Source organism: Hevea brasiliensis, chromosome 18 (genome assembly GCF_030052815.1).
Source record: "Hevea brasiliensis isolate MT/VB/25A 57/8 chromosome 18, ASM3005281v1, whole genome shotgun sequence".
Classification (NCBI taxonomy): domain Eukaryota; kingdom Viridiplantae; phylum Streptophyta; class Magnoliopsida; order Malpighiales; family Euphorbiaceae; genus Hevea; species Hevea brasiliensis.
In genome coordinates, this window is record NC_079510.1 from 48,894,373 (window position 1) to 48,914,580 (window position 20,208).

Below are 20,208 nucleotides of genomic sequence, written 5' to 3' on the forward strand. Positions count from 1 at the left end.
TAGCTGTCAGCTTTATTTCCACGCTGTCGTTCTGAGTTCGGATTTGAAAAACCTATCCCATTCAACCGCATCAAGCACCTCAAGTATAAACCCATTATGGTAATTTCCTTGTTCTCTCGGTGACTTAGTTCCTACGCCCGCGTCAGGATCACTCGGATCTTATTAATTTTAGCATCCCAAATGACAAAAGCGTCCCTGCTTTTTTAAGAATTGGACCACTCAGGCGAGCCCATTACAGTAATTTCAATCATCCATACGCTTTATAAAAATAATAGGACACGATTCAGAAAGGGGTCTCTCTTCAGCTCTTCTCTTTCCCTCTTCAATTTTAAAACCCGCTAGGAAAGCAGAAGCAGGGAGCATATAGAAAAAGCAGAACAGATCCCTGAATAACCACCATAGCTACGGTCAATAGAAACAGCACCGACGCAGTCACCACCGCTACCTTGAGAGGATGTTCAAAATCTTCAACAGAGGAAAAGAAACTGCCAGCGATTTCTCACCGCAATCATCGCCGTCTCCTTCCTCGTCGATGTCGCCGTCTCATGTGACTGGACCGCCGAGGCCTATCAATTTGGTGTACCGCGACAGGGATGGGAAGTTCCGGATGGATCCGGAAGCAGTTGCCACGCTTCAGCTGGTTAAGGAACCAATCGGTGTCGTTTCGGTTTGTGGTCGCTCTCGTCAGGGCAAAAGCTTCATTTTGAATCAGGTAGTTTTTTGTTTTCGCTTATAGTTACTCGCTTTTAGAGAAGTAGTGAAAATTTTTGTTTCCTCTTTGGTCTTTGCTATTTTGAACCTCTAGGGTTTGTTAATTTTGAATTTTGTGTGGGATTTGGTTGGTAGTTTTTGATGTTGTTATTTCAAGTAAAAATGCCATGTTTTATGGGTTTTTTTAAGCAATTAGGTGCATCAACTCTGCTACTGAAACAGTAATGTGAAGATAAATCATAGAAATGTTGGCTTTTATAGTTTCTGCTGCGTCTAAGTTGTGAACTCTTGGAATTAAGTTTTGTTAGGGTTTACTAAGTGTTGGTTCTGACAATGGAGGTGAAGATGAGACGGAATGGAGCTGCCTGTAGCAATTAACTGCATCAAGTTTACTGTTGCAGACGATACGGAAGTTTCTGTTTTCATTTTGAAATCCTGCATAGCTGGTGTTATTATTTCTTTATTTTAGGAGTGGTTTAATCAGGAGATTCTTTGTTGTTACTTGCTTATATTTGCATTTTTGAAGCAAGTAGAGTCCTGGCTGGTGTGCTCCATTCCTTTTTTGATTGCAAATTTGCAATACTTCGCAGTGTTCCCGCAGCTTGAAGTCTTGATGTTATACATGAATGTATAGTGGATTATTTTCTAAGGATTATTCTACTGTGGTAACTAATGATCACTTTTGGACAAAAACCTTTTCTTTTATCTGCTTAAAGAAGCCACTACATTTTATTTGCTAAATTATCTTCAAATCAACTGAGAGCTTTTTATTTTATTTTATTTTATTTTATTTTTATTTTTTTAAATACTAGGTTAGTTAGCAATTGTTTTTGGCTGTTATATCTAGAAAAATAAAAGATTTTGTTACTCTTTCTAGTAATATTTTGTTTTTTTCTCCATTTGAACAGTCTTCTGTATCTCCGGCAGTTCTCACTTAATATATATATATATATATACACACACACACACACACACACACACACACACACACGCGCGCGCGCGCGCACTTTGTGCTGAAACAGTAAAATTTTGAATTCTTTCTTCATAACCTCACAGCTACCATGTCATGGCATCATTGTTCTTGTGGTGACTTATGTTGAAACATTTTTTGAATTTAGAGAATCTCAGTGATTAGACTATGTGTTGCTAAGAAATTTTATGCTAACAATTAACATTTATTACTTCATCTGTATCACATGACTGTTGAGATTGTCATTTATCAATTAATTAACTAGGACCTGTGCTTGCGTTATGTACTGTAGCTTCTTGGGAAGAGTAGCGGATTTCAGGTAGCACCAACTCATCGACCGTGTACAAAAGGACTTTGGTTGTGGAGTGCACCCATAAAGAGAACAGCTCTTGATGGAACTGAATACAATCTTTTACTATTAGATAGCGAAGGAATAGATGCTTATGATCAAACAGTAAGTTTTATTTCCTTCTATTAGAATTAACTGACAATTATTTTGTTGCTAGTTTATTTGATATTTTGATTGGTTCAAGAACTTTGGGCTGACTTGTGTCAAATTTTATTCCTCACAACATATGGTTGGCTACTTATATTGCATAGTTACTGTTAATACTGTGCATTTCTCTTTTTTATTCATTTCACTTACTGCTTTTGAATAATGTTTAATAATTTGTCATTTCGTGCTTTTCTATTTTGACTTCCTTAATTGCCATATATTTTTTCTTTGGCAGGGGACTTACAGCACTCAAATATTCTCCTTAGCTGTTCTCTTATCTAGCATGTTCATTTACAATCAGGTGAGAACAAGTTATGCTCAGATTTTTGCCATTCTAATTAACTTTCATTGTTTCTTTTCTTCTTCTTCTTCTTCTTCTTCTTCTTCTTCTTCTTCTTCTTTGTTATGTTCATTTTTATTTTCAATATGTTTTCGTTGTAACATGATAAACTTCCCAGCAAAATGATTAATTTGTGCTGTTGTCCCAGTGGCCTCTTTTACTGGATTTATTGTTCACTCACCTATCTAATTACTTCTATTTAGATGGGTGGTATAGATGAAGCTGCACTTGATCGTCTCTCTCTTGTCACTGAAATGACAAAACACATTCGAGTGAGAGCTTCAGGAGGAAAGAGTAAAGCTTCTGAACTTGGACAATTCTCCCCTATATTTGTTTGGCTTCTAAGGGTATTGAACTCTGAAATATTTTATTCTTATATTATTTTCCTTTTATGTTTTGAAAACAATGGTTTTTGACATCATAAATGCTCTAGATGTTATGTAAATGGCTTTGAATGATTGATTTCTTGCAGGATTTCTATCTGGATTTAGTAGAGGATGATAGGAAAATAACACCCCGTGACTATCTAGAGCTTGCCCTAAGGCCTGTTCAAGGTAGTGGAAGAGATATAGCTGCCAAAAATGAGGTAACTTTTGTCATGGATTTTATTTATTCTCACAAGTAATTTAACAAATTTTTTTTTTCTTCAGTAATAATTCTATGTAGATAGTTTTGCATTTTCTTCAAAGTGGCAAAGATGCATTTGCTAAGGAATTTCCAATTAAATGTGTTGGACGTGATTCTCGTTGATATCAATTTCTGGTGCTGTCTTACTTGCATAGGGGTGCATTGAGCACAACATATTTTGATTTTTTTTTCCCATATTGGAGGTGTTAATTGTGCAATAAAAATGATTTGATAGATTCGAGACTCCATTCGAGCTCTCTTTCCAGATAGAGAATGCTTCACCCTCGTGAGGCCTTTGAACAATGAAAATGAACTCCAACGACTGGATCAAATATCGGTTAGTAATATCTACACTTCTATATTTGTGGGTGTGTGGTTGTTTAGGATTACTAACTAGTGGTTGGGTAGTAATCTCTTTCTGGAACATCACATTTTTTTACCCTTTTATTTTTTTTGTAGTTGGACAAATTAAGGCCTGAGTTTAGATCTGGGCTGGATGCACTTACCAGATTTGTTTTTGAGAGAACAAGGCCTAAGCAAGTTGGGGCCACTATAATGACAGGCCCGATTCTTGTTGGTATCACAGAATCTTATTTGGAGGCTCTTAATAATGGTGCAGTGCCCACAATATCCTCTTCGTGGCAGGTTGGCTTCCTGTTTTGAATTCTTGTTTTATCATGACAGATATAAGGGAAGATTGTTTACACTATGGGTCTTCCATTGTGTAATTGGTTTCTCAATTCATTCTTCATTTGCTTTAGAAAATGGTTCTAAATAATTATTAGGTAATGCTTTAATAACTTATGAATATGAATTAATAATGGAGCCTTCACTATATGTCAACTTAGATACTGATGTTTAATGGGATCAATCATTATTATATTAAGAATACTCAACTCAACTCAACTAAACCTTTATCCCAAAAATTTGGGGTCGGCTATATGGATTCGCTTTCTCCACTCTAAACGATTTTGGGTTAAATCCTCAGAAATGTGTAATGCTTCTAGGTCATGTTGTACCATTATTATATTAAGAATACTAAATCGAAATGTTATTTGGCTTAATTGTAATATGATAAAACATAAAAATAACTAAGAGAGCCATCTTCTTTAAAGGCAAAAAGAGAAGAAAGTAAAGAAGTATTCCAACTAGGTCTTTTTTTTTTTTTTTTTACCATGGGCAACAAAAAGAATAGGAAGGAGGAAGTAAAAATATTCTTGTGATTACATGTCAAGTTTAAACCAAGTAGAGCTAAAAGTTAAATTTGTGTTCAACATGATAAGACCAGTTAAACTTTTCTTCTCCTTCCTAGATTATACGAAACCTTTTCAGATGGAAGTAATCTTGCAAGCTAAAACCAGTAGTTTTAGCCTTGATTTCAAGAAGAGGGTGATTTTGGATTGCAAAAATTGGGATGAGATAGAATATGCACTTTTCTATCATAAATCTACAAAATTTCAAATATATGGGTAATGGGTGGATGGTTCTTCCACACTTAAAACTGCTATCTATATTCTGAGTTGTGGAGTGCACCCTTTTTAGGAAGTTTCCTGTTTATTCCACATCTTAATGTTGTTATATATAGAATTGTCTGGTTTTTTTTCTTGTTAGAAACAATTACTTCTTTGGTGCATCAGCTGTATCTCCTCCCGCCCTGTGACAGCTAAGATGTATTTAACCTTCAACTCTAAAAGGAAAAATCTTTTAGGAAGTTCCTATATAGCATCAGATGCTACAATTTATTTATTCCTTTTCATCTTCCCTGATATATTATTTTGCAGAGTGTTGAAGAAGCTGAGTGTCGAAAAGCACATGACACTGCCACTGAAGTTTATATGTCCACTTTTGACCATTCGAAGCCAGCTGAGGAAGTAAGTGGAACTCTTTTCCTAATTATTTGATGATTTCTATTATTATCTAATTTCAATAATGTTAGGCTGCTCTGAGGGAAGCACATGATGAAGCAGTTCAAAAATCAATCGCTGCATTTAATGCTAGTGCTGTGGGGATTGGTTCGGCAAGGACAAAATATGAAGGACTTCTGCATAAATTCTTCAAAAAGAAATTTGAGGTGATGGATATTTAGAATACTATCAGGAAACATTTAATCTATGCCTTGTATTGGTTATTGCATTCTTCTGTATCTTTTGGAGTTGCTCCTCCTTACTCTTGAGCTTGGAAATTGTGCTGTAGATTGTTGACATTTATATGTTTTAACTTCTGCAATTGAGTCAAATGTTAAAGGCTGTAGCTATATTTTGGGTCATTCATATGCACTAGGTGTGATCCTCAAACCAATTTCATACATTTTAGTCTTTAAAGTTGATTGATCACATAGTGTAAAAAAAAAGAGCAAACTTGTAATTATAGAGGTTTTGGAAACCTTATTGATTAGTAGTGAGAATTTGCTACTGATCTTCTGTTTTTAAGTGACAACACTGGAAATAAATTCTTTGTACAGGGTTGCTTTTTGTCATGTTCAGTTGCATTTTACATGACTGGTTATATTAAACTGGCCATTGATGCAGGAGTATAAGAAGAATGCATTTATAGAGGCAGACTTGCAATGCTCAAATGCAATACAAAGCATGGAAAAAAGACTCAGAGCAGCTTGTCATGCTTTGGATGCGAATGTGGATAATGTTGTGAAGGTGAGTGTTCACTATTGCTAACAATGTTATGTATTAATTTTGAGTCTGTCTGCTGCTTTAATGTCATTGCTAGATGTCTTCAGTTGAGGATCCTAACATTTAAGAGGTGGATCAAATAGGCTACATTTATGTTTTGACGGGTAAAAAAAAGTAAAGCTGGTTTTGTCTATTAGTTTTCCCCTTCATATGTTTTTTGTTTCCTTGGCTGGCTTGTATTGCAAAGGAGCCTGTTGGTCTGTTTTTTGGGTGAGTGGCCTATGCTTTAACCGTTTCATGGGAACCTATATCTGTCACTGCATTTTTCACTATGGAATTGATACTCTCTAATTGTATTAGTGCTTATAATAATGTGTGAAATATATCATTGATAAGAACTTAATGGCTTCAGAAGAATATGTATTTAATGAGGATGACTTGGCATGCATCTCCCTTATGTGCAAGGTTTTTTATTGTTGATGGATTTGCCATTAAACTCGGAATAATATTGCAGAAGTTGGTTGTCATTTTTTGTGTTAAACTATGTTTATACTTGTTTGTGAATATTCCGTGCAGGTTCTCGACAGCCTTCTATCTGAGTATGATAAATCATGTCATGGCCCAGGGAAATGGCAGAAATTGGTTACTTTCCTACAACAAAGGTCTGTATCTGCCTGCCTGTCCCTCCTCTTCCCTTTTGGTTGTTTTTGAGGTTTTGCGTATTGACTTTGTTTGCTTGCAAATAAAATATTTGCTATTGAAATTTCCAGTTTGGAAGGTCCAATCCGTGACCTTGCCAAGAGGCTTAATGATCAAATTGCAACTGAGAAGACTTCCCTCTCATTAAGATGTCGCTCAATTGAGGATAAGATGGAAATGCTTAACAAGCAACTGGAAGCTAGCGAGAAACATAGGTCTGAATACATGAAACGTTATGATGAAGCTATCAGAGAGAAGAAGAAGCTATCTGATGACTTTATGAAGCGCATGTCTGACTTGCAGAGCAGTCGCAGTTCACTAGATGAGAGGTGTTCTAGCTTATTGAAAACACTGGAATCTACTAAGCAAGAAGCCTCAGACTGGAAAAGAAAACATGACCAATTGTTATCAAAGCAGAAAGCTGATGAAGGCCAGATAAATTCAGAAATTGGAATTCTTAGGTCTCGAACCAGCGCTGCAGAGGCAAGGCTGGCTGCTGCTCATGAGCATACCAGGTCAGCTAAAGAAGAGGCAGAAGAGTGGAAACGGAAGTATGACATTACTGTAAGAGAAACAAAAGCTGCTCTTGAGAAGGCAACAATTGTGCAAGAGCGAACGAGCAAAGAAACGCAATTGAGGGAAGATGCTTTGCGAGAGGAATTTTCTAGTCGTTTGGCAAAAAAGGTGATCTCTCTGTGTTAAATGATGTGTGCATGTAATTAATACATTTTAATTTTTTATTATTTCACACATTCATGAGTAGACAGCCTTTTATAATTTTTGTGCCGATCAATGTGCAGGAAGAGGAAATAAAGGAGAAAAATGGGAAGATAGAGTATGCTGAGCAATGTATGACAACTATAAACTTGGAGTTAAAGGTGTGTTTCTTGGATCATTTCATTATGGAAACAAAATATTGTCTCTCTCTTGTGGACTTACCTTTCCTCTCACTCTCTGGCACACGCATGCGCATGAGCATGTGCACGCACAGTAGTATTATTTCATAAAATATGAAATATTGAGCAAAAGATTAGAAGTTATGCGTGAGTGATAAGTGATAACACATTTTGCAGGCTGCTGAATCAAAAATTAAGAGTTATGATTCCGAAATATCATCCCTGAAGCTTGAAATCAAAGAGGTGGTTGAGAAATTGGAGTCTGTGAATGCTAGGGCACAATCTTATGAAAGAGAAGCTAGGATACTGGAGCAAGAGAAGATCCATTTGGAGCAGAAGTACCGATCTGAGTTTGAGAGGTTTGCAGAAGTCCAGGAAAGGTGTAACCATGCTGAAAAGGAATCTAAGAGGGCTACTGAATTGGCTGATAAAGCACGTGCTGATGCAGCATCTGCTCAAAAGGAAAAGAGTGAGCTTCAGAAATTGGCAATTGAAAGATTAGCCCAAATTGAGAGGGCTCAGAGGCATATTGAAAGTTTGGAAAGAGAGAGAACTGATTTAGCAGATGCAGTTGATAGAATAAGAGTGTCAGAGATGGAGGCTCTTTCGAAAGTTTCACTTCTAGAGGCAAGAGTTGAAGAAAGGGAGAAAGAAATAGAGTCACTGCTGAAATCGAATAATGAGCAGAGGGCTAGTACGGTTAAAGGCCTTCAGGATCTTCTGGATTATGAGCGTAAAGCCCATAGTGTTGCAAACAAAAGGGCAGAAGACCTTTCTCTTCAGTTGGAAGCAGCACGGGCAAAGCTTGATTCACTCCAACAGGAGTTGACATCAGTTCGTTTGAATGAGTCAGCATTGGACAGTAAGCTAAAGGCTGCTTCCCATGGCAAACGCATTAGAACTGATGATATTGAAATGGGTGTAGGATCTGTTCAAGACATGGGTACAAATGACAGGATTTTAAGACCTAGTAAGAAGTCCAGAAGCACAACAAGCCCTTTAAAGAACACACAGCCAGAAGATGGTGGTTCAGTGTTCAAGGGTGATGAGGATAACCACAGTCAACAAACTGATCCGGAAGATTATACCAAATTCACGGTGCAGAAACTTAAGCAAGAACTCACAAAACATAATTTTGGTGCGGAGCTCCTCCATTTGAGGAATCCAAACAAAAAAGACATCCTTGCTTTGTATGAGAAATATGTTCTCCAGAAGTCGTAGGAGTTCTATAATCGACTTGTATAGGTGTGATTGTAATCTACTAGAAATTTAGTTAATAGATCAGTGTGTGCTTTAGAAGTAGGTTTAAGTTCTGAAGCGGTTGGTTGCAGGCCTTCGTACCAGGTTTGGAAAGTCATATTTATGTTAAAAAGAGGAGTTTTAGTCAGAAGTGAGTTGAGGGGGAGAAAGTCTTTGTTCTTCTCTGTTTTTCTAAATCCCCCTTTAAGAATATTTGTTGGCATTTGGTCATGGCAGACCTTTTTATTTGGTGTCCTATATGAATGAACTTTGTAATGATTTTCTTGGCTAGTAAATATTTGAATGCCGTTTTCGCCTATACTTGCTTGACACAGCTAATCCTTTTGATTAGTCAAATTTCGTTGTCATTATCAAAATTCAAATCCATTGTTTACTATGTCATTTTCATCGGCAAGGAAAGTTCTAGCGCAGAAAAGACGAACTTATATGTTTCGTTTTAGGATTCGTCCATTTTGACATGATAAATGGTTGTTATACAGTTTTCCCTTCTAATTCAGACGCAATTAATTGAAAATATTTTCTCGTTTTCACATGCAGTACCCTAGCCTTCCACCTTTCACAAGAAAAAGATAATAAAAAGTGGAAACACTGGCATTTGGTGTACATTACACATAGATATTTTAGAACTTGCAAAAAAAAATTCAATTTTTGCATATCATGCTGTATCAAAATCAAACCATTTACTCTGCAATCAGAGAATTTTCGAAGAAGAAAGTACATTTTTTTGTAATTTGGCCAAAAATTTAAAAGAAGCAAAACTTACCTGCCAACTAAATTAATCATTAGTTCACCGTTAACCATTATCATTGCGTGGCATTTAAAAATGTCGAGTAATTGTTTTTTGATACATAAAAAAGATGAGTGTCATGATCCAAATTATGAGCCGGATTGGGCACTAGGACTTGGATTTGCATAAAACCCCAAAAACTCGTAGTAAGTCCAATTATCATTCAACCCAATAATGAAGCCCATATTTGGCCCAATTTCAAGAAACAACCGGACAAAGCCCAGCCATAATATGGACCATCCAATAGGGAGTCCTTAACTCACCGGACCTGTAATATCAAAACCAAACCATTTGGGGAGCTCTCACCCACACAATCATCCATAATCAATATAAAATCAAAGGGGAGTCCAACTCCCTCATCCAACATAGGCATCCACCCCACACTTACACATACATGTAGATTATAAATTACATCCAAATTAATAGATCTTACAGTCCCAACTAAATAATATGTTCCTATACATGTGGAGTTCTAGAATTCAAATCTAACATTACAAATTACGAAGATAATGGCAAATAGACCTGTGGAGAAGGAAGCAGGTTAAATACAAGAAAAAGCTCTCTTGTAATCTAGAAAAATAAGGTGGACAGATATGAGCATTCGACTCATAGACTAAGATATTGATTTCACATACAATTTCTATAACTATCTAATTCTAATGCATCCTTAGAAATGAAATGCATCATCTTCATGCAAGCCATATAGATCATGTCAAATCACATCATAGACAATCTGGAGCACTCACGCACCCGTGTCAAATCCATACTCACACATACATATATGGAGAGCTGATCCCCTTACATAGCTCTCTTAGTTCTAATCTCTGCCAATGAGATCAACTCAAAGCTGGACTTTCTCTTATTATCCAAATGTGGAGGCCAACGAGATCAGCTCAAAGCGTGCCTACCTTGACTTATCCATAATAAGGATCAGGTCCCAGTTAGTCAAGTTCCAGCTACATCTACCCGTCCTACCCATATCCCTATATACACCACATACACACCCACTCACACACACAGTTCCAGATTGCCATAAGACAACAATCACAGTAATGTCATCAAGAACAAATGCAATATAAAACGTGCCTAATATTTATTACATACATATATGTATAAGTGATGTATAAACATGCTTTGAATATAATAATATTGAAATTATAAATAAAATTAATATCTACTCACAAATTAATCGATAGTCACTGTGGCGGCTGGGCGAAGGAGGAAAGCTGACCCAGTTCACCTAAACATTATATCAAAAATTTTATCAACATTTACTTAAAATAAAATTTTAAAGAATCAAGGGAAAATCCTAAGTTTTGCCAAAATTTTGACAAAATTTTTTCTATACCTCAAACCTACTCAACTTGTAAAAAGATCCAAATAACACTTTTAAATCTCAAATTCCCACAACCACATCTCATCAACATCATATGGCCCCTCCTGGGCTCTCCAAAATAGTAAAAAATCTTATAGTTACACATAAAATAATTATTTAAAAATTTAGGGTGTTACATTCTTACCCCCCTTACAAAAAAATTCGTCCTCGAATTTTACATGAGGTAGAACAATGACACAAAGTTACATATCAAATAAATATGGGTACTTGCTGTGCATATCCCACTCTGACTCCTAAGTGAATCCTCCACAGAATGACTCTTCCGCAGGACTTTAATCATAGGGATCTACATAATTTTTCTGTCTGTTGAAAATTGTCTTTAAACGTTCCCTGATAGAAGGAACAATCTCTGAAGTGTACTGTACCAGATCTAAATCATGTACTCTCTCCTCTCTAACTTATGTCCAACACAGAGGAGATCTACACTTCCTGTCATATAATATTTTATGAAGCATCATTCTGAAATAACTACCTTTGCATGCACCTTATCAGAAACCATTGTTGATCATATTTGGCCATTGAAGCGTTAGCAAGACTTTTCTCCATGATAAAAGCACTTGTACTTCTTAGTTTTGTGATATTATGAGCTTCTAGTCTACTTTTTGCCATGAGGTCATTGTACCAACTCCTGTCTGTCTTATGTAACTAGCTGCGTAGAACTCCATCTATCTTCTCTGCATCAAATTTAAATCCCTCTATTAAAAAATATACTTTAAGCTTTTATAGTCAGTGTATATTTCGCACATTTCACCATATAGGTAATGCCTCTAGATTTTTAGTGCAACGACTATGGCCTCCATTTCCATACCTTGAGTGGGATAGTTCTGCTCGTGCCTCTTTAATTGCCTTGAAACATAAGCAGTACTTTACTATGCTGCATCAAGACACACCCTAACCCAACTCTAAAAGCATCACAGTACACTTATACCCTTCTCCACTCACTAGCAAAGTCAACACAGGAGCTGTAGTTAAACAGTCCTTAAGCTTCTAGAAGCTTTCCTCACATTCATTTGACTAGAAGAACGAGACATTCTTTCGAGTCAACCGTGTTAGAGGAGCTACTATTCTGGAGAAATTCTGCACAAAACGATTGTAGTAACCTGCTAAGCCTAGAAAACTTCGTACCTCGGTGACTATAGTAAGCCTAAGCCAATCTGTTGCTGCTTAATTTTCTTAGGGTCCATCAGAATACCTTTACTAAAGACCACTTATCCCAAGAATGAGATGCTCTCTAGCTAGAACTCACACTTTGAAAATTTTGCATATAGCTGATGCTCCCTTAATGTTTGTAACACCATTCTCAGATGCTATACATGCTCTTCCTCAATTCGAGACTACACTAAAATGTCATTTATGAATACAATGGCAAAGCGATCAGAAAATGGCCTAAGCACCCTGTTCATTAAGTCCATAAAGGCCGCTGGTGCATTAGTGAGTTCAAAAGACATCACTAGGAACTCATAATAACTATACCTAATCTTGAACACTGTCTTTGGCACATCCTCACTTTTGATCCTCAGCCAGTGATAACCTGACTGCAAGTCTATTTTTGAAAAGTACCTTGCTTCTTGTAGCTGGTCAAACAAGTCATCAATCCGTAGAAGTGGATACTTATTCTTAATTGTCACCTTATTTAAGTGTCTGTAATCAATGCACAATCTCAAGGATCCATCATTCTTCCTCACAAACAGAACAGGAGCACCCCAGGATGAAGTGCTTGGACATATGAAACCCTTGTCCAGAAGCTCTTGTAGCTGCTCTTTCAGCTCCTTCAATTCTGCTGGTACCATCCTGTAAGGTGGCATAAAAATGAGATTTGTACCTGGCACAATATCTATGCAGAACTCTATTTTCCTTTCTGGGAGCAATCTTGAAAGCTCCTCAGGAAACACATTTACAAATTCTTTGAAAACAGGTACATTCTCCACATCATTACCTTCAACAAATATATCCCTCACTAGTGCCAAATATCCCTAACATCCACACCTCAATATCTTTCTAGCACTAATGGCTGACGCTAAGTTGTATGGAACTACACTATGCCACATCTATTACCTACAGCTTTTCGGACTTCAACCTCAAATCTACCCATTAGCAAAAGTTTCATCCATCGAATCTCATCCATAGATAGCACTCCCTCCAGCTTATAGTTCAGAAGGGCTATAAGCCCTGGTAACTAACTTGATCTAACTCTTGTTATTGCTCTGATCGTTCTTTCATACTTAATATTAGGGACACACTTAGCATTATTTCCTTTTAAAGAGAATGTGTACGGACTGGTGCCTACCAACTCCTTAAATACTGGGTCACCTCAACACAATTTCCCTTGCTTATATAGTCTTCTTGAGCAAAAAACATGAGCTAAACTTGAAGAGAAAGAGGAATCTCCTCCTACAGTCAACAACACACTATTTTCTATAGAATAATATTCAACCCATGTCTCTTGGTCTTCTTTTTGAAATTTTATCATTTCTTTCTATAAGATATCAGGTGCAACAATCCTTCTGTTATACCACCGATTTGCCTAACAAATCATCCTAAGATTTACTATCTCTACTTATACTCCATTTTTACCTTTTATGCCTACCCTTGTTCTTTTGTATCTCTATATCTCACTGTATTCTAGAAGATATCACTCATTAACAGACTCTTCCAAAATTGATTCCAATCATATCTACTGCCATAACTCTTATCCTTATACTTCTCAGTGACTTGTGATTACTACTCATATGTATCCTTTCCTGCTTTATCTCCTACTGTCATTCTGTCACTTATTTTCATTCATGTTTCCTTATAAAGTGACCCTATTTATCATACTGAAAATACTTACCTATCCCTTGATCACAAACCCCATAAATGCTATCTCACCATCTCTTCTCAAGACCTAAGCCTATGTGCCATTTTCCAACATTCTTTTTATTCGTTATGGTTATTTGAATCATTATATTTACTTTTATTTAACTTACTACTTGTTAATTCACTCATTTGCCGGATAGGACAGTTCAAGACACCATTGCACATCCTACAACTTTTGCTTGCTCTGATTGCATTCCTCAACTAACTATCCCCATATTGTTAAAAGTTTAAATGGATCTTATCCCATTGCTACCTACTCCATCTTGGGAACATGCAATAGATAGAGTTTGATCCATATCCTGCAAATTTGAACTGATGCATGCATTTTATATCATCATTTAGGTATAATTTTTGCACATAATCTATCCTTGTTCATAGCTATTACTATAGATATTAGCATATATTTAGTCAATTTTGTAATTTTACACTTCTTAGTTTAATTTTTAGAATTTGTTTGTTTTGTAGGTTAAATTTGGAGAAATTTAGTGTATTTTGATTAAAGCAGCTATTTGAAAGAAATTAGAGTTGAATTGCAAAAATTTTGAAGTTGAGTTAAAGAGGCCGAAAGTGACACAACCAGCGACATAACTTGTGCCACAGGTTGTGTCGATTGTCAGATATGCAGTTTTTCTCGGACAGCAGGTTTCACAACATGCAACGCAACCCGCAACACAACTGATTTAGCTTGTGTCGTTTTACTGAAAATGGCTGACGTGGCATTTTCGTTCCTCTGATTCAATATAACACTTTCTCTAGAATCTTTTGCCTTTTTACCCATTCTAGGGCAAACCTCTGAACCATATAAAAGCTCCTTTATCTCTTTCTTTCCATAAGGAGAAAGAGAGTGAGATTTTGCAAGAAAGAAGGAGAGGAAGAGAAGCTCGTGAAATCTGGTTTTGCAGCAGCAGCAGAAGCCGTTTTCTACAACTCTCCAACAGCAGAATCTTCATCATTTTACTGGGTTTTTCTGTTCCTTAACTTAGATTTTCATTATATCTTCATTTCTATACTTGGGTTTGTTTTGAAACCATGATTTGTGAGTAGATCTTTGAGATTCTAGAGATGGGTTTGTAAATATTACTTTATATTGTGTTTTTGAACTGATTTAGTCATTTAAATGAGATTTGCTGCATTTTGATTTATTGCTTGTGAGCTTAATGCCTTGCTTGATGAATGGGCCCTCATTAAGTTAAGTTTTAATCCTTGACAGATGGACTGAAAAGTGAATGTTTGGGATAGATAATCTTGCAATAAACTTATTTTTCTTGGTGTTAGAGATAAGCTAAGAGGATTAAGGGGACTGTGGGAGGTAGGGGCGTGAGGCGAAATATCATCCATTAGAATTATATAAAATGCACCAGGTAATGCCCAGGAAAGATGGTGGAGTCACAATGGTCTCACTTAAGTACCACCTCCTTAGACAGCATTTCCTAGACATGCACTTCATACAATCCTAATAGAATCAAACCACTGGTAAGTACCGTCTTCCCATAACACTACCACGGTACTAAGGATTTATGCCACGAAGGCATAGATAGACAGGAGTCGCCACCCGGGTAATAACCGGGACATATTCAGTGTTTCTTCCGAGGGTCATGGATGGCAACTTACTCCTTGCAGAGTTTCCACAACCGTCATTACCATAGCCCAATGTATAGGTTCGGGATAGTGGGTTGGTAAGTGGAAGGTGTTAGGCACCCTTACGCTGGTCTAACCTCGTTAATTGAGTGCAGTCCTCTACTAATGTTTCTAGAAGTCTTGTTTATTATTCCTTTATTAAAATTTATCCTAAAAAATGCAATTCTAATCCTACACACGAAAGTAATTCACAAAAAGGGTTGTTGTTTACACACAATTTTCATGCACAAGTAATTCCTATCTATGGTGTTGCTAATTATTTTATTGATATTTAACTTATGACTAAAATTAATTTATTATTGGGAATTTAATTTACAAACAAATTCAATTTCAAATAACCCTATGTTTCTATTTAACCTAATTAATTAATTTTCACCAAGTTACCCTAAGGATAATTGAACTAAGTTAATTATGTACATGTGTAATTTATTCTAATATCACATAAGGCCCAAACAATCACAACCTAATAAAGATTTCTAACATGCAAATTTATTTTACAATTATCAAGTATTAAATTAAATTTATTTACATGCCAATGTTAGTTTAATTTACAAACAAGATTAATTTTAATTTACAAAGTATTTATTTACATTAATTACATGCAAAAGTCAGTTAAATTAAAAATATTGTTAATTTTAATTTACCAAATAAAAGTTCTATTATTACTACAATTTCATGCCAATGGTTATTCAAGAAATTTAGAGCTACTTACCTGTTGGTAAATGCAGTTGCCATTGGGGCAAGCTACCCTTAAAAAAGGGTCTTCTCTTCTAGTATGGCAATGATATCCCTGGCTTACTCCCGTTTAGCTCCATATAAGCTCCACGCAAATGCCCTCTTTGGTACTTACCTTAGGGCTACTTACCAATTTTGTTTGTAATAAAAAATAAATAAACTAAAGAAAATAAAAGAAATAAAGAAAATATTAATAACAATTTACATTGGATTCTAACTCTAGTCTCCTAAAGGGTTAAGATTCCTAATTAGTTACAACTACCTAATGGTCTAAGTCTTCTAACATGATCCAAACACTTTATAACACTTCTTGAATTAAAAGAATACAGAAAATAGATCAAATATCAATTAAAACCTAAGAAAATACAAGAACATGCATAAATATACAATTTTTAAATTCTGGCAGATTAACAGTAGCAAGAAATTCGATTTTTTAAAAATAGTTAAACATGCCTAAAAATCATAAAAAAATTACAGAAGATAGCCTACATATCATACAATAACATAAAATTTATAAATCAAACAAAACCCTAGCCGAATGATCTACATAAATCGTAACTCTTCTAAGTGACAGAATCGTACTACTTTTTTGTAAAATTCATAACTCATTAACCACAAAAGATATGAATGCAAAACCAATTGGAAAAGATTCATAAGATTTTGAAGTTAATTTTAGACACTAGATTTGCACAAAAATATTAAGGAACAAGGGAGATATGGGCTCCACAAGTCGAATATCCTGCAAATCAGATTTTACAGGAATCCTAACTTCAAACAGCCATAACTTACAAAATATTAAAATTTTTTTAGTGATTCTTGAGCCTAAAATTAATGGAATTTCGTGTAGAATATGAATGTAATTTTTTCAAATTTTTTACAGATTCAGAAAATAAAGAAAAATAATAAAAATACGAGAGACAGAAACTAAACATGTGCAGAGTTGTGTATCCCCTCAAATTAAACATGATTACATGATCTATATGAACATATAAAATAAATTGAAGACAAAGAGCATAGAATTAAAATATTGTGTGGCATAGATCTTGAATCTTGAAAAGAAAACAACAAAAACTGACCTTCCAGAAATCTTGTATGAAAATCTTCTTGAAGAAAAGAAAAAATAAGGAAAAACTCAAAAAGTCTTGAATATCTCCAAATTTCCTGTAGCTCTGAATTTTCTCTTCCTCTTTCCTTTCATCCTCCCCTCTTCTCTTCTCTAGTAGGGTATTTATAGGGTTTTGGGAGAGAGGTGTGATAGGGTTTGGAGTCTTAGGATGATAAAGTTTAGATGACTTAAACAACTACAATTGCAGAGTTCGAATAAGACTGGGATATGGGTGAGGTGTTTCAACCAATAGGAAGACAGGAAAAAATGGAAGGCACCAATAGGGAATGAGGAAGAGGTGTGGTAGGATTTGGAGTCTTAGGGTGATAAAGTTTAGATGACTTAAACAACTACGATTGCAGAATTCGAATAAGACTGGGATATGGATGAGGTGTTTCAACCAATAAGAAAACAGGAAAAAAAAAATGGAAGGCACCAATAGGGAGTGAGGAAGAGAGTGGGGCCAAGGAGGAGAGAGATATTTTATTATTTTAATTTTTTTAAAAAAATAATTAAATGGGTCCCATTTAAAATTCCTAACTAGGCTTTCTTAGGCCCATAGAGCCCAATTAAACTTAATTAGATCCATTTAAGAACTACCCATATTAAATTTAAACAAAATAAAATTTTATTTAAATTTAATTAAATTAATTTCCCCAAAACTTTATTATTATTTTTATTTTTTCAAGATCATGCCACGGAATTAATAATTCAGCTCCATGCCTTCAATTATATCTTACAGTCATATAATTTTTCATCATCGGGTTTCCCACGGCCTCAATGCACATACTCATCACAAATTAAGGGTCTACAGTTTGCCCCCCACTTTGGCGAAAGTTGAAATCAATGCGAAAGCATTGCTCAAGTTTCGTCAAAGTGAAACTCAAAAATCTAATAACTATGAAACATTGGCTATGAGGATCAAGTATATCTTGCTCGGTCGATATACTCTATGTTATGAGACTAGCTACGGTCTCATAACAGTAATAACTGTGTCATGTGAAAAATGAGTGTATCTTGCTCTGTCGATACACTTTGCGTCATGAGACTAGCTACTGTCTCATAACAGTGATAACTGTGTCATGTGAAAATTGAGTGCATCTTGCTCTGTCGATACACTCTGTGTCATGAGACTAGCTATGGTCTCTTGACAATGGCAACTGTGTGATTTGAAATATTGTGGATTCGTATTTAGGACCGCAGTCCTAAACTACCTATGTATCCCCCTCATTATCCTGAGGAAGAATCAGACCCACTCGTAGTTCGACACTTGAAACTGTGGTGATGCATGTTATTCTACGCCTTACACACCTACAGGTGACATGTTGATGCGTGTTCTTCTACGCCTTACACAACTATGCCATGTGCCCTAAACAACGTCTAAGGACTTACCAAAAAAACATCTGTCATGAAATATTGTGGGTTCGTATTTAGGACCATGATCCTAAACTACCTACGTATCCCCCTCGCTATCCTGAGGAAGAATCAGATCCACTCGTAGTTCGACACTTGAAACTGTGGTGATGCATGTTCTTCTACGCCTTACACACCTACAGGTGACATGTTGATGCGTGTTCTTCTACGCCTTACACAACTATGTCGTGCGCCCTAAACAACGTCTAAGGACTTACCAAAAAAATATCTAATTCGTGATTTGAAAAAAATTGGGATAACTTGATCTCAAAATTCTCTCTGATTTTTGTGCTTCCTGTATGCTATTTCCTATCATGAGAATGCAAATTTTATTGGAGATTCTATAAAAAAACATAGTCCTCTGAGGGATCTCTTTTGCAAAAACTTTCTTTTAGCCTCAAAATTTTTGAGAAAAACCATTCACTAAAAAGACTTCCTTAAGGTCACAATACAATTTCCCTCTGATTTTTCTTTTTCTTCTCTCCCCCTATGGTTTCTTCCTTAACTCATTTCTCTTCCATGAACTCCATTCTTTGTGCCCTAACTTTTGCCTGAAATGCCTTTTTCGGTTTTCATCTCAGCGGGCTTGCTCTAACTTTTGCCTAAGCGGCCCTTTCGGGTTTTCCACTTAGCGAGCTCTCTTTTTTCTTTTCTTTTTCTTGTTCTTTTTCTCTTTTTTTTTTCTTTGAAATTAGACAATCACCAGGATATTCATATCAAGCACCTATTCTATCATGCTCACAAGACAATAGGTTAAATCAAAACAATGCAGTTCAATTACTTAATCTTTTGATGTATCCCTCAAGACACAAACATTCACAATCATAATTAAATAAAACATATTCTTGGTTAATGCAATAAAAACTTCTTTATTTATTCAGGTACACCATTACTCCCTCTTACATTTAGTTTTGCTAAATTTCTAACCTTCCAAAGTTAGAAATAAGCTTTATAACCTGCCGAATGGCCTTTTCAGGTTTTCCATCCAGATCTTCTCTCATCTCTCCTTTTGCTTAGACTGCCTTTTGTAGGTTTTCAATCTAGCATTTTTTTTTCTTTTCTTTTCTTTTCTTTTTTCTTTTTCTTTTTTTTTTTTCGTTCTTTTTTCTTTGACCCTTACTTTTGCCTAGACCGCCTTTTGCAGGTTTTCAGCTTAGCGGGCCTGTCTCACACAAAGTACCATTTAAGCCTGTCTAAATTGACTGGTTCTTGAAATTCATCCCATCCAGGTCTGATATTCTTACAGTAGCAAGATCTTTTTGACTATGTGTAGACCATCCCAGTTTGGCTTAAACTTTCCTCTTGGATCAAAAGGGATGGGTCGAGTTTGTTTCACAACCATATCTCCCTCTTTGATCTTTCTTGGCTTCACCTTCTTATTAAAGGCTCTAGTTATCTTCCTTTGATAAGCCTGCATATGATACAAGGCTCGCATCCTCTTTTCATCAATCAAAGCTAGTTCTTCATATCTCTTATAGGCCCACTCATTTTCTAGGATCTTAGCTTCTAGCATCACTCTTAAGGATTTGACCTCTTGCTTAATGGATAGCACTACTTTAATCCCATACACTAAAGAGAATGGGGTTGCCCTCGTGGATGTCCTTGTAATACTACGATACTCTTAAAGAACATAAGGGAGTTTTTCAGGCCAA

The 20,208-nt window shown here is 35.8% G+C and overlaps 1 protein-coding gene across 1 annotated transcript; it reads left to right on the forward strand.

The window, feature by feature from the left end:
- The first annotated feature begins 277 nt into the window (after nt 1-277).
- LOC110633277 (uncharacterized) lies at nt 278-8,924 on the forward strand. The gene is made up of 14 exons (XM_021781794.2): nt 278-712; nt 1,974-2,135; nt 2,413-2,478; nt 2,721-2,864; nt 2,990-3,103; nt 3,380-3,481; nt 3,604-3,789; nt 4,926-5,015; nt 5,081-5,215; nt 5,673-5,795; nt 6,348-6,433; nt 6,542-7,154; nt 7,271-7,348; nt 7,544-8,924. Exons 1-14 carry the CDS (start codon nt 455-457, stop codon nt 8,585-8,587), a joined length of 3,201 nt encoding a protein of 1,066 aa, XP_021637486.2. The 5' UTR covers nt 278-454; the 3' UTR covers nt 8,588-8,924.
- The last annotated feature ends 11,284 nt before the right edge of the window (nt 8,925-20,208 follow it).